This window comes from Xyrauchen texanus, chromosome 1 (assembly GCF_025860055.1).
Source record: "Xyrauchen texanus isolate HMW12.3.18 chromosome 1, RBS_HiC_50CHRs, whole genome shotgun sequence".
Lineage (NCBI taxonomy): Eukaryota > Metazoa > Chordata > Actinopteri > Cypriniformes > Catostomidae > Xyrauchen > Xyrauchen texanus.
This window is the reverse complement of record NC_068276.1, coordinates 26019910-26036053: the sequence shown is the minus strand read 5'-3', so window position 1 is coordinate 26036053 and position 16144 is coordinate 26019910. Positions and strand designations below refer to the sequence as shown.

Here is a 16144-nt window from a genome sequence, read left to right as displayed (position 1 = left end):
CCATTTATAAAACAGAGGTTATCTGTATTCAAATATTGTTCATAAAAATTGGCAACAACAGTTATGGTGTGACACTACAGTGTGTGTTTTAAGACATGCAATTATTTGTACATGGTGAAACCAAAACCAATCACTAACATTAATATCAACAGCTGAGTCAAGAACTGTCCAGAATGTTGCACATGCCTAGGTGAGAACTGACCCAGTATGATTTACTTAACAGTGCTCTGACCTTCTCTAGTTTCTGTACACACACTAAGCTCATATAAACCCCTCTGTGAGTGAGGAACAAAGAGAGGGAGAGTCTTTGGAGATTGAGGGGGAAGGAAGCCAAAGGAAGCACAAGAAACCATTAATAATTTAAGAGGTAATCAAGTAGCTAGACAAATCTAATTTATAATGGACCTCCCCCATCACAAGAGCAGCCAGGCAAACTGTCTGTTTGCTTTAGAGTGGAAGCATTTGTGTGCACATATGGATATATGTGCTTGTTTAGTACCATTGGTTCTCTATTCGCTATTTCATTAAAATACTGGTATTAAAAGATTTTATCCTAAAGTAAAAAAAAAAAAAAATTCAAAAGACAGTAGTGGATCAGCATGAGGGAAGGCTGGAGAAACACGCACACACACACACACACACACACACACACACACACACCTCTATATTTACATAGCTTAATGAGGACATATAGACTGTGATAGTTGATTATAACTCTATCCTTAACCTTAAAAAAAACTTTCTTTGATAAAAGAAAACATTATTTACCTTATTTATTAATTATATTCAAGGATATCCCCAAAGGAAGATTTTGTCAGATTTATTTAAGATCTGGGGACAATTTTGACCCCAAAGCAGCTAGTTAAATCCACACATCCACACTTACTAAGCCAACAGGTACAGTGAGAATCCCATGTTGCTGTGTTCTATTGATTTCTGAGTCACTAGAAAGGAGGACAAGATCTACTTGTATTTTTACTGAGCGAGACACTGCATAGTTAACCCCAGAGCAAATCACACCGATCTGTATGTAGAGCACATCCCTCAATACGACCTGCCAAGGTGCTGTGTGCATGTGTGTATGGGTATGTGTACATGTGTGAGTCACGAGAGGTAAAAGGAGAAGGGTATATGAAACATTATAAAAGTGCTTTTGCTAACTGTTTATTAGAAACAGTTTTACTAAATTCAAATGACACCTCCTCTCTCCAAAACCCATCATCTGCAGTCATGTCAGCAAACCTGAATGTTTAAAATGACTGACAGGTAGGAAGCATTTCTGATGATTTTTTCACTGGCTATAAAAGTGTTTACAGAGCCTAGAGCTGTCACAGAGACAGCATGATTTCACAGGACCATCTAAATGTAAAGGACAGACATGCAAAAACACCTGCCACAGTTTGTTTATACATGTTGTTTAGGGATGGGTTTATCAGAAATAGATCATACCACAATAACAGAGAGAAGTGAAACAAAAACCACAGCAGAAGACTCCAGGAATGGCTGTACAGCAGAAAATGTATGTATTTTGTGATAGAACTGTTGCACGTACAAAAGTATTAATACTGACATTTTCTCAGAGATAACACAGAAGTAAGTGGGACATACACTTCTACTCGTGTTTATCTAGTTTACTTGCAAATTAGTGCCTTAAATAAGACTACTATTTCAGTTTAAGCAGATGCTATCAGCACTGATTTAGTGCTGCGGTTCAATATTTAAAGCTAAAAAATGTTACCTTTTTCTATGTTAAAATACTTTCTCCTATCCCAGCTTAAAATGCAGACTATAAAACCATAAGTAAGCCATTCATATGGGGCCTGGGTAGCTCAGTGAGTATTGACGCTGTCTACCACCCCTGGAGTAGCGAGTTCGAATCCAGGGTGTGCTGAGTGACTCCAGCCAAATTGGCCGATTGCTAGGAAGGCGTGGCGTAACAACTTTGTGGTTGCAAATAAATGATTCTCGTTCTCAATAGGGAGCATGGTAAGTTGTACGTGGATCGCGGACAGTGGCATGAGCCTCCACATGCGGAGTCTCAGAACTCTCAGAGTCTCAGAAGCGGAGGCAACTGAGGCTTGTCCTCCGCCACCCGGATTGAGGTAATTACACCACCACAAGGACCTTGTAAGTAGTGGGAATTTGGCATTCCATAATGAAAAGAACAAGTAAGCCATTCATAGGTTATTTTTCTTGAAAATTGTAAGCATTCTTTCTCACTGGCATTTTGAAAATTCCTGTGTTTGTTTAGAGTGGCCCGCCCCACCAACACTGCTAAACTAATGCTGAGTTGGGGGTGGGACTACTATCTCTTTGTTTTTACCAACGGCAGATGGAGGACGTATTCAGAAAGCTATTTTGAATACGGTTTATTTTTGCAATTCCACTTGTTGGTGCTTGTGGTGCAAAAATTACATACTTCAGCTTCAAATTAAGTAATTTTCATTCCTTTCCCTGCAAGCTACGTCACCTTTCTATGTAAATTAGGCTCATTATTATAGCGCTTCTATTTTTATTACTATTATTCACAAAAATGCCCAGTGTAATTTACATTGCACTATTACTGCCAGATGAAAGCAGGCAGTAAACTGAATTTCATCTAAAAGAGAGGTTTGTACAAATTTTCTATCGATCATGGCAGAAGTAATCACATAATTATAATTTAGAAATTTATCAAATGATGTTAAAGAGTGTTATAATAACCTGGTATATACCCAGATGTGCTGTGAACTCAAGCACACATTCAGCATGTTAAAGAGATGACTCAGGTGTCTAGATCACAGTAGTGGAGTGATGCTGTACAGTCTCACCAGTTTGTCAGACTACAGTGGTCTGCTCTGCATCCTCTGTTTTATTGCACTAAAAATCAGCCAGGAAAATTGAAATTGCACATGCAAATTGTGTTCAGCACAGATTTTGTTCCCACATTTACGCAGTTTCCTCATTTGCCCAATGCCTTTAGTGAATCGAACGCTAAAGCAGCACAGACAGTCCGTGCAAATAACCAGGAGCAACTCATTCTTAGTTAAGTATCTTTCAAAAATTGTATGCCAGTAACCTGAATCACCTAAATCCGGTGATTATATCTCACTCAAAAGTCACTCCTTTTATCAACCTGGCACCTTGTTAACTATTTTTATTTTCCTTCAAGAAGTACAGTAAAATCAGCCAATGAGATTGAATATGGCAATTTCAGAGACAATAGGGTGAGTAGGTGACACAATATTTAATAATATATATAGATATGTTTGGGTAAACAAGCCTATTTAAAACGTCAAAACAGCCGTATTCCGATATTAAAACACTATCAAATCCTCTCAGTTGTCTTACATACTGTTGCATGTAATGATAGAGAGACAGACAACCAGATGAAAAAAGTGTGGATCACTTTGAAACACTTCAAAGGAAAGTTACAGTTCAGCATGAGGAGAGACAGATGACAGAAACAAACCTGAACTTGAAGAATACATTTTCAGTGGGGGGAAAGTAAAATAAAAAATGACGTCACATAAAAAAGGGAGCCTGTGATTTAACAGCCTTCTCCACTTAAATGTTTAAATTTTAATCTGGGCCTAGCCATCTTTGGTAAGTGTTTTGATAGTGAAAGACAGAAAGAGAGTGGAAGGAAGGAGAGAGCTGGATGAATAAAACATGCCATGCTTGATGAATGATCCATGATGCTACAGAAATTTACTGCAGCAGAAGGAAATGGAAGGTGAGAAATGCAAGCCAGTGAGAGTGGAACAAACACCTGATCTCACTCACACACACACACACACTTGTTGTGTTTCCATGTTTTATGGGGACTTTCCATAGACATAATGGTTTTTATACTGTACAAACTTTATATTCTATCCCCTAAACCTAACCCAACCCCTAAACCTAACCCTCACAGAAAACTTTCTGCATTTTTACATTTTCAAAAAACATAATTTAGTATGATTTATAAGCTGTTTTCCTCATGGGGACCGACAAAATGTCCCCACAAGGTCAAAACTTTCGGGTTTTACTATCCTTATGGGGACATTTGGTACCCACAAAGTGATAAATACACGCACACACACACACACACACACACACACACACACACACACACACACTACTCATGTGGGAATACAATGAGAGGATATGAAGATTAAAAAATACTTTTACATGGTATATTACAAGTAATATAAAGGTACACAGACACATGCATACAGGCACACACATACACACTGAGTAAATGAATAAAGACATGGAAGGCAGGTTAAGGTTGTACAGCCGCATGGGGAAAGACCGTTAAATGTTTCCCCCTTACTGGCTTTCAGATCTTGAAATTTGCTTAAACATTTGGCCTACTGTGCAGAGAGCACCTCACAACACTAGAGACAATCACCTGTCTCTGACTGTCACACACTCCTTTTCTAAAAGATGGATATATAAACAAATGTACAGTCTTAGAATATTCTATTCCATTTAACTTTCATGCAACCTATAACAAGAGCAGGGCTTTTCTACATGCTTTACAAATGGTGTAAAGCTTAAATAGGGGCCATTTACCCACAGCTGAATAGGCAGACAAGGATTTGGAATACTACAGTATATACAGTTATAATATTATTTAGGGGAAATAATTGATCATACAAATCCCTCTGCTTGATAAAGGGTTTAATCAGATTCAGGAGCTTGTAACTAACCTACAATTTTTCAATAACATCCACATTACAACAAGTTAGGCTCAGCCTCTGCTATGCAGTCATAGGCCAAAAGTTGTTATACAGATGAGCCCCTTATATATTCACATACAAGATGCTAACTCAAAGATAGCGAAGTTAAAGGCATGAAGTTGGCTTCAAAATTACAATGACTTTCCATCCAATCGCTGCACTGCCAGACACATGACACAGCCTGATACGGAGAATTCAAAAACACTCAATGAAAGTACATGAGCGGTTTCTGCGCAAAACACCAAGGTAAGTTTAAATGCACTCATGAAGCAGACAATGGTCCATAATTGGACCAACACATACAGTTTAGGGAGGTACAGTTATGAAGAATGCAAATTTTAGGTTGCTTTGCAAAAGAAAGTATTTTCTTACTAACATAAACACTACACCTTTTTTACTAGTGATGGAAGGGTATGGTGTTATTAATGGCCAATGCCGTTATCCAGCGAGCAAGGTGGCCAATAGGCCAATAAAATGCTGATAAATCACACAATTTAATTTAGTAAACAAAAAGAAAATTGCTAAAAACAAATTATAATAAAACGCTATTTACTCAAAAAACACAAAACAAAAAAATTATATTGTATTTTAAATGAAAGTACATGAGCGGTTTAATGTAACTAAAACTTGCTTATTAGGACATATTTCAAATTTCAGTACTCTGAATCCTGGCTGGCATGTCTGAAAATAGTCCCACTAGTAAAATTTGTACGTTTATATAAAATAGCATGTCAACTAATGAAAACTAAATGACTTACTCATCTGAAATTGTATCCTTGGCTGGATCAAATCTCTCTTCAAAATACAAACGTTCATCGGAGTCCCGCTCTTCTTCTGAGGAAAATTGTAACTCTTCCTTACTATCCAGGACTTTTCTCACTTGTGTATCGTGCTGTCTTAAAAACGTGCAGATAAGTGAATGACTTTGTTTTTAAGACACAGTCGGGGGCGTTTACCATTTGATTTGATCGTCTCAGCACATTAGCGTTTGAATGGCCCACTCTACTGGTGGGTGTGATCACATTAGAGATAATTTGCAGAGCCAGGAGAAACTGTATATCGCTTTGTTTCATACAGATTGCATTGCAGGACAATATTTGTTTACATTGCAGGAGAATATTTGTTTTACATTTTAAAAGTAGAAATCTTAAGCTTTCTTTAGTCATATGTTTCATGTTTGTGTGATAAGTAGTTGTGGAGTTTCAGTTCATTTTTGTGACGCGTTTCAGAAATATGCTCGCTGACACAGAGAATGCTGAAAGCTCACCCTTTTATTTTCTTTATTTTACAAAAGTACAAGGTTTTGTTGTTATTGTGAGTGCACACAAATAAAAGTAGACCCTTTATAGTCTCTAATGATGTCTTACAGATAAGTGTATGCCCCAAAATGACTTTTTAGTATTTTAAGTTGTTTCCGCTGTAATGACGAAAATATCCAGCAGGATGCGCAGGCGCGTCCATCGACCCCAGAGGGTTAATAACTCTACATGCCAGTGTGCTCATGTTAACTGATCTTAACTGAAGGAACAACATAAACAGAATTTGCTGTTGGCCTCGAAGTAGGTGGAGCACCAGGTCACACCTAATGATAACATGGACCAATGGCAAAAAGAATGTGTTTAGCAGCCAGAAAGATATTTTCCCAAAATTTCAGCCCCAAAAGCTATTTCAAACCACCAAAACAACACATGCAAAAATATTCGCTTTGGCCAGATTTTGTTATCTCAGACCTAAATTGCATCACACCTGTTCATTTTTCAATTTCGTATAATGTAGGGGCCTCAAGGCAGAAACACATCACAGTCTTTGAAAAGGGTCTATTGACCTTCCATTGGCAGATGTGGCAAAAAGGATTGCGCTAACAGGGAACAGAAGTAGAAATGTGCCATTTTACTATGCCCCATTGCTTATTAGACAAAATAAAGCCTTGAATTTAAAATACTATTTAGCCACAGTATCTAAACTAGGTTAAATAAAACATTTATTGAAATGCCTAAAGACAGACGCAAACTCACAAAAACAACTGTGACCTCCGCTGGCCTTGTGCTGGAGTGATCTTAATAGGAGGGGTTAGTGTGCTGCTGTAGGCGTTCCAGTGGATATTAATTGGAGCATGCAAGAAATGCCTCATCATGACAGCACAGCACCCCTGAAACATCACAACCTTTAACTCCTAGAGCAGATTTAAACCGAGACTATTTCACCTGCTCTTCCCCCTCTCTCCATTCTTATTCAATCTTGATGTTCCAATTATTTATTACTCTGATTCCCTTTTCACTTTCTCGCTCTCACGTCACCTCTTCTATTCACCTTCTATGTCTCACCTTCATTACCACAAAGTAATTTCACATTGTGCAACCACTGTCCTCTGTGATTGTATTGTCCATCCTTTTTCTCTCTATTGTAAGTGAGATGAACACTGCACACTCTTTCGGCACATTATTCTCATATCGTCATCTCCATCAGTCTCTCTCTCTCTTTTCAGAGTGCCTTTTGTTTAACCTTCATTTCTCCTCCCCCACTTTTCCTTCTTATCGGTCCTGAGAGGAGGCTTTTTTGCTGACCAAAAGCTCTCTCAATAAAAAATAAAAAAAATCCTTGGACAGAGACATTGGTATCAGCGCTGCTCAGCCCTCACATTCCAACGTCTAGGCTTATATATCTTAAAGCTAAAGTGTGTAATTTCTGCACCACTAAAGTCAACCGGAACTGCAAAAATAGCAAAAAAAGGGTTCCCGAAAACTCACTCTGTCCACCATTGGTCGGAAAAATATATAGCCCCACCACAAACTCATGCAATTGGTTAAGCCAATGTGACTGTGCCACAGGGTCACAGTGTTAACACTTTTTTGGTGAAATCAGCATATAAATGGCTTAATTTCTGTTGTCTCTGCATATTAACTGGGATAGGCAAATGTATTTTAACATAGAAAAAAATCCATCAGCTTTCATTTTAAATATTCAAAATCTACAAATATGCAGATGAAAAAAAGACTACCCCAGATTTCAAATACTTGGCCAACATACCAATGGAAAAGAATCTGAAAAAAAAAACATGGATTGTTTAAATTATGCATTCCACAACTTGCCTTTTGTCCCTTTGGGTTAGACAATGGGCTGTAGATCAGCATTAATGGCATGTTGTCAGTGCTGGCTAACTGGGACAATAGCCTTAGTGGCTAATAAATAAACCGTAGCACTAGGTGCTAATGGGTTCATTTTGAACTCAGACCAGCGCTAATAGGGCTCTACAGACTGGCCTGCGATCCTGGGACAGCTGACTGATGTGTGGATCCACTGTCCTGGTCCCAATAAATACAACCAACAGAGAAGTACTGAAAATACTCCCCCACAGCATCCTGAACAACTTTATGGTGGTTTAATATAAATCATAATTTGCACTGGGAAAGACACAGGGGTGCATGTAGATTTTCAATTATGTTAATAAGTAATCTGCTGACTGCAGTTTAAAGGTAGTGTGTGTAATGCACATTAAAATACATTCTCTTATCCGGTTTAATGTGCGGAGATAGATTTTTAAGTAAGCCATTACAATATTATGTACAAGCTCTATGGCTCTGAGCTTTTTGTTTGAAAATGTCTCTTTATTTGAACAGTCCAAGAGCTTTATTGTTCACTTCTGGCTCAACCAATGCAATGCATTTGCAATGGGAACTATCTGTTTGTCCAAACAGTGAAAATGGCCCTGGCCACAGTGAGATCTCATTAGTCCACATAAATCCCACTTCAAATCATTGTATATTAAACTTCAAATACGTTCAAACTGGCTATGGCTGTGTGGCAACGTGCAGCATTTTCACTCACCATGGACAGACAAATTATTTGTCGCAGGTAACTTGTTGCAATGCGCCTTTTTTCTACAATGTATTTGGTAAAAACATAATTTTTGCAATTCCATTTGGCATTACTAGTGGTGCGCAAATTCACCTTTACACTCTTGCAGAGATGGGCACTTGAGTTAGAGACTCAGACTGGAGTCGCACTTTTACAGAATTCAGACTCGACATGGACTCGACCTCAAATGACTTCAGACTTGACTTGAAATGACTTGTGAACATGACGAGTCTTTCATATACAGATAATATCGAGATTAACATTTCAACAGTTGACGCATTTATTAAATCAGATGAGTTTCGCTCTGTTCTCTGAGCTTATTATAAAAGAACGGGGCCATACAACCCTTAGAACCCATAATCGCGACCACAATGAAATTACACCATGTGACACAAAAACACATACAGAGGTAGTCAAAAACCACATCGCAGTTGAGGTTTAAAACGGCATTAAGATGCGTCCCGAACAATCAATCACGGAATCCCCCCCCCCCCCCCGAACTAATTTTTACATTTATGTGCACATTTAAAAGGAAATAATCGTCCGGAAATAATCGGAAATAAGCTTGAAAAAGTCATTACATACCCAAGTATGAGAACTTCACAGCTCTTCTCTGATGTGATCATGCAGGGTGACCAGATGACATGTACACGCATCTGAAGCTGAACTAACACAGGTACTCCATTAAAACAACCAATAATTTTGCTCGAAATGTTGCATTTGTGCTTAGATTAAATCTCAACTGCATCTGGGAAAAACAGCACACCGGTTTTGTTCACACTGTCTTTGTCTTTATGACTTTTTTGCAATTTATTATCAATCAGTAACACACTGATATAGTGACTGATGTATGTCCTTACGAAATCATACACGTTCTCCTCAAAATCCCAACACCACAACGAAATAATGAATGCATGTATGCCGCAACAACAGCTGTGTCAACTTGACAATGGAAGTTAACAATCTTATTTCTCAATAAGAATAACAGTACGTAGGAAAAATGTGGATAAAAACTATCATCTAAAATATGACATGACTACTACTACTAATTCTACAAAGTGTAACAGAATTATATGAATAGGGTACTAGTAAGAATAACAAGCTTAAAATATAATAAATAGAATATTAGAAGTCATTAGCACTGTTGGAATCATGTACTCAATGTGAATCATGTATAATCCCTTAATCACTTTGACTTAATATTCCTGATGCATAGTCCTATTTAAAAAATAAAAGTAAAAAAATGCTTTGTGACAAGGTTTCAGACTCAATCAATTTTACTGGTCAGAAACACAATTACCCCTTCTTATTATTTACTTGATGCTACCGGTGGATTATTGGTAGAATCATAGTGGAATTTTCTCAGAAATTCCAGTATTTACTCTTGGCTGCAAATAGGATTTTTATGTGAGATAAAATAAATCATTAAAAAAAAAAATATATATATATATATAAAATGAAAGATGTCATGATGGGTGACTCGAAACTAGACTCGGACTCGTGCTAAAAGATTCAAGACTTGACTCAGACTTGTCAGAGACTTAAGACTTGACTGAAAGACATCTCTGCACTCTTGCATTGGGTAAAAATGGAAAAACTGTAAACAATTCAGATGAAAAAGACAGAAGGAGGGGGGCAAGCAAAGAATGTAGGATGCAAAAGAGAAGAAAAGGAAAAGAAAATGTGTGTGTGACTCCTCAATAAGTAAAGGGCGACCATGGTGAAAGTAACCCACCAGGCCCAAATGGATAACCTCTGGAGAAGCAGCCCAGAATCTGAAAGGCAAGACAATTAATTTCACATTAGCTTACTCCAGATGTAGCACTCTAGAGGAGCTCATATACACGCACACATGGACACACTGATTCATATGCTGCTTCCAAAGTCGGAGAGGCAAAACAGAACACATGGGCTCCCACATTGTCTGTCGGTACGGTTTACCACATTTCCATCAGAATGTGGGAGCAACTGCTGTCAGAAGCAACAAATGAGCAGCAAATACAGCCTCATTAATCATTGTGATTGGTGAACACACTTGGTCTCTATATGCCATCAGAGCAGGAGGGATAAACACCTGTGTGGAGGAGCAAGTGGCTGGCCAGATGTTGGAGTTTAAGAAGAAGCAGGCTGTTGAACACAACGTGAAGAACACATCTGTATATGGAGAGAAGACGAAATAGATGAGAGACAAAGAAAGAGTGATGTAAAGAAAAAACAAAAAAGATTGAGAGATATACCAGTTAAAAGTATGTACAGATGACTCAATATGTTTCCCATGATCTTAAAAAGGCTTTTGATCTAAAGGCTTAAGGCTGAAACAGACTCTTCGCATTTACGTGAACAAAACACAAGTATGCATTGCAATATCAACGTTACAGCAAGTGGCGCTATAGTGAACATTAGTGTGAACTGCCCACTTCTACTGTGATTTTTCTCTTTCCAGTCAACTACTGTAAAGGCAGACAAACAGTTTGAAGAGAATATTGCATAGCAAGGAAGGTAGTCAATGTATTGATAGGAACTTAACTGAATAATAACACATCCAGTTTAACTGCTAAGACTTTTTAAGGAAACTCATTTGGCCCCAGTTTGTTACTGCCAATGTAACCCAAGAACGAATGCATGTTCTATCGGCCAAGTGCTCACATTGTGCAAATGTGTAATTGTATAAAGTATGTTTCTGGCCATAGGCTTAAAATGTGTGAAACTAGTTTTGTAGTCTAACCTAAACTGCCTATGTACGAATCTTTACAAAACTTAATTGATTTGATCAATTATTTGACATTTGTTGATGGTTTTGGATCAGAAAGCCAACAAGTGCTAAGCATACATGTGAACACCTTCAATACTTTTTAAAAGGCATTCCAGGTAGCACATCAATTATGCTGGTTGCCAAGCTTTGATTTACACAAAGTGTGTCTATTTTGAAGTACCAAAAATATAAGACAGTTTTGATTTAATTAACATGTATATGTTCACTACACAATTCCCACATTTACATTTGTGTCATTTCATTAGATTCAAGACTTAAAAATTATTGTAAAATGTGGGAAACGGTAATAACAAATTAGGTTAATCCCATCATTTGACTAAAAGTGTATAAATGATTTGCAGAGAGATAAACGATGAAAGGAGTGAGAGCAAGAGAGAGAAAAAAAAATGACTGCATTAAACTGATCTTCACATATACAGACAGACTTTTCTTTGATCCAGGAGCAAGAGACAGACTTTGACTCCAGTTCAAAGCTTGTCTACTCTAGACTCAACAAATCCTTTAGGAATAAAAAAGAACGTTCCTCCATCTGGATGGAAACCTACTTGTTTTTTGTGTTTGTTGGAAATCCAGAGTCATCATGTATTAGCCCCAAACAAATGTTCACATTCGCTTACTTTGAAGTGTCTCTGTGTTGGTAAGAGGTCACAGGCCCAAACAAAGCCGTCAGTCTCTATGATAAAAAAACGGAGACGACAGCAAAAACAACAGCCAACAGCAGAACATCCACCTGCGGGAGACTTTTTGATGTACTGTATGTGTGATGTGCCGACCTGCAGCTGTGTGTGCATGCACCGCTCCTATAGTTTGACAGAAAGCTTTGAGTGAGCCTTGGCCAAAATGGCAAAATACACATCCTGCCAGATGATCCAGGCCATAGAGAAACACTTGAGAACAAACACACTAAAAATGTGTCTCATCCTAGTAGTCAGGGCACCACTGGCCATTCTCAAATCATCCCAGTGCACAGACACTTGTACCCCCTAAAAATGTCCAGAATGTACTGTTAAAAACCAGCATGCTTTGCTGCTTGCTATGTTCCCTTACCAGAAAAGATGTCAAGTCGGCAGAGGACGAGCGTGTATGTACATTTATGAAGTCAAACCCTTATAGTCTCTTTAAAAGACATTTTGTTTATAATTATCTTCCATTTAAAATGTACAAGAAAGGGAAACATCCCATCCACAGTTTTCCTGAACAATTACTGGATGCCTTCATATTTAGAAGCAATGGAAAAACACTCGAAACCAGCGATCCAGATGGAGAGCAACAACCATTTTAAGTTTTAGTTGGAATTAAAAATGTGTTCGGCCTCAACTTGTGCAGTTGTTGGCTGTCATAAAACTCAAAGTTTTATAATATCAACGTAACTAGCCTCAGGTCATAGCTTCATGTCTTCTTCCCACTCCTTAAACTTTGACGGGTGAAGCACTGTCAAAAGATGGCCAACGTGACTAGTATCGGAACTATGGAGCAATATGCTTTTTTCCCAATTTGTAAAAATGTAATAAGCTAAATATCACATTATCTGCCAAGAACATATGCCGATGCAAGTGAAAACACTGGAGACCGGTAGGCTTAGGGTATGAATGTGGTACATGTAATGTTTTGGAAAAAGGTGGATAAACCTCAAAGAATTAGAGCTGTTAGAAGAAAATAAAAAATACACACTTCTGTAATTTTAATTTGTTCACTGATGCATGTTGTCTTTCATAATAGCACTTTACTTTGCAACATCTACAACAAAAATATAGTGTTTTGTATACGGCGATATTGTTGATTATTACTAGCTCTGTTTTAACGCACGACCTCGTAAAATGTTGCGTATACTGATTCATAACACAGGTAGCTAGGGAGTGAGATGAGATGCACCCAAAATGTAATTTCTTGTATGGATAGCAAACACCATACACACACACACACACACACACACACACACACACCCTTGTGGGAACATTTGGTCCCCACAACATAGGGAATACATGGACACACAAACACATTCAGCCTTTTTCCAGTCTTTTGCTCATGCTGGGTTTAACGCAGAAGAGATGGTATATATCTGAGGCAGGGGGCCGAAGAAACGCACAAGAAAGTGACTGGACAGGGATATGATCTCAGTATCAATCACACTTTGTTCTTTTTGTCAGTGATGGTGCGTTGTCCTCAGCGGCGTGGCCTGTTTCTCCGCTCCTGTCCTTATCGATCCATTTGCTTCAACAGCTCCTGAGCAAGCTCATCAATCTCTGATTTCTCTCCTAGACTGGAGGCCGGCAGCCACTTTCAGGACATCAATCGTGTGGTAATGTGCAACAGCATGTGGACACACACACACGCACACACACAGACACACACACACGCAAATGCGTCACCATTCTCAAATGGCCATATGTTGTGCATTTAGCACATAAGCCAACACACATAGCCTTGCATGCAGGGATTACAAGTGCATTTCCTGGCACAATATCCTTTTTCCCTTGTTTACTTCCTCTTTAAATGGTGTAATTGACATTCGAAACTCACTCTTAGCCTCTTTCTCCATTTTTTCCTCTCAGGATACCTCTCACCTCTAAACCAACTCTCTCTGCTCATATTCATCTCTCGCCCTCTTCACCATTCTCTTTAAATCTTTCTTACTTTCAAGGGAGAAGAGAGAGCAGACGAGCGAGTGATTTACAGTGCCTGTATGAAGGGAGCTTTGGATCACTTCATAAATCTCTACCTGCACTAATGGCTGCTCATAAGGGCTCTGGCCATAAGCGTCTCGATTTCCTGCCACACTACTTTAATAGGCAGCATCTCACAAAAACACTGTACAATTTCCTCAAAACACATCAACATAGCCAATTTACATAAGCCAAACCCTGTATCAAAACCTTTTACAATCTGCACACAAAACTTTTCGGCAGCCGTTGTTCACATCCACAATCTTGTGGTAATGCTGACACAGACAGAGACAGTACTAGAGGGGAAGATGAGTCACTAGACAAATGGATAGTAATAGAAGTCTCACCTGTCAGTTAAAAAAGTCAATCGCCTTTTTGATAAGAGATATTGACTTTTTTTCTGTATTTTTTAGTTTTTAAAATTCTTGACTGGGCCAGCCTGAAAAATTATTCTTTTTTCCATTATACAATTTATAAAAGATTTATGGTTTCAGGCAGACTGAAGCATTTACATGCATTTAATACAAGACTGAAAATCAACTTTTTAATTGCATGTAAACTTACTGACACTGGCTGGATTTATTGAGGGACTAGCCTCTGAAACTTTTCAATCCACCTCCCCAATTTATTCATCTCTATCATACGCTACACAGTATCAGAGAAACTATGCTAATGTTGAGATGACAAGAAATGCCCAATGGCTGTTTACTCATGCATATACATGATACATGGAGGATTGTTTGTCTGAGTTTACTCTGTGGACTGCACCCTCCTCCTCTTCTCACCTTGTTCCTCTCAAACAGCTCACACTGGATAGTCTTGAGGTCGGTGTCCAGGGCGCTGGCGGCCTGCCTGCGCTTGCGTGCCAGCTGCTCCTCCAGGTCTTCCATCTGGGCACGCAGCTTTTTGTTTTCCCTCTCCAGAGCCAGCTTTTCTGTCTCCAGACGCTCCCGACGACCCCACTCTGCTGCATTTTCCACCTGCAGACGTTCCATCTGCACACACAGGCACAGTTGATCCAGTACATTCAGTAAGATAGAAGGAAAAAGAGAGAAACATATACTATTTTCAGGGGACAATGATAGTTGAAGGAAAGAATTTTCAGTATGAATTCTTGGCACTACAAGATTTTAAAAAAGCATTCCCATGAACCTCTTCACACCAAATGTGAATATATACTACAATGATCTGAGTTTTTGTTGTTATTTTTGCAGTGGAAAAAAAAAAAACTTATCAGCATTCTAGATAGATGCTGAGCTGCTGATATTTGTAACTATTCTTTGTAAAGCTGTTGATTTGTATTGTGAAACGAGTCATTTAAAACCACAGCACAGAATTTTAAAGGCCATAACAGCTACGAAAAGAGGAGAAATCTGTGAAGTAAAATATGGCAGCAACATATTTATTATAATAGCAAAACTACTTATATTATTATTACCAACATTATTACAATAACTATACTGTCCCATTTCAGGACTTACAAATTATCTGATAAAATTTTGGGTTTAATGTTTCATTAAAGCAAGTGAAACATTTATATCTTTATCGATGGGTTGTACTTTGTCGTAAAGCATGTGAATGACATGAAAGAGTATTTAAATGTCTTTCAGATATGTTAACTTTTTTCAGAGAAAAACAATTAAATAAATTCACATCAGACACAATGTCAGACATAATCTGGCGATTTACCACATTTTGGTGCATCATTTCTTTTCGTACTTGTTGTGAACAGGCTTTAAGGCTGATACAAAAAAAACTGTTGCAACGGTTTACAGTGTTGCTGTTAAACGTTTTATAAAAATATGCAGATCGGTGAATATATAAAATATGGAGACAATAATGTTACATTAGCACACTGGACTCCTATTAGCACAGAATAATTTTGAACTAAGTGAAGAGCTCTCCATGATTTCCCAGTTCTGACCTACTGCTAAAAGCAGTTTAATTGGAAACCATCTCTTTAAGATTCAAGTACGTACTGGCTGACTTCGTGACATATCCTAAACTCTTCCCAGACCATAATGTCATTTGCCCGCTGAGAGGAGGCAGTGTCTGTTAAATGTCATGACTCCTGAGGGCAAAGATTAAGGGAGGTCACTGTGAGTTTTTGGAGATGAGGGAACAGAGAGGATCTGAGCGGAAATGCG

At 38.3% G+C, this 16144-nt stretch overlaps 1 protein-coding gene across 9 annotated transcripts in view; it reads right to left on the bottom strand.

The window, feature by feature from the left end:
• LOC127622779 (coiled-coil domain-containing protein 102A-like) overlaps positions 1-16144 on the bottom strand; it is a 100711-nt gene that overhangs the window by 18832 nt on the left and 65735 nt on the right. For all 9 annotated transcript variants that reach the window (XM_052097067.1, XM_052096898.1, XM_052096979.1 and 6 more), the window contains one exon: positions 14783-14992. In XM_052097067.1, the coding sequence (XP_051953027.1) occupies positions 14783-14992 (210 nt within the window). The remainder of the gene's footprint in view (positions 1-14782; positions 14993-16144) is intronic.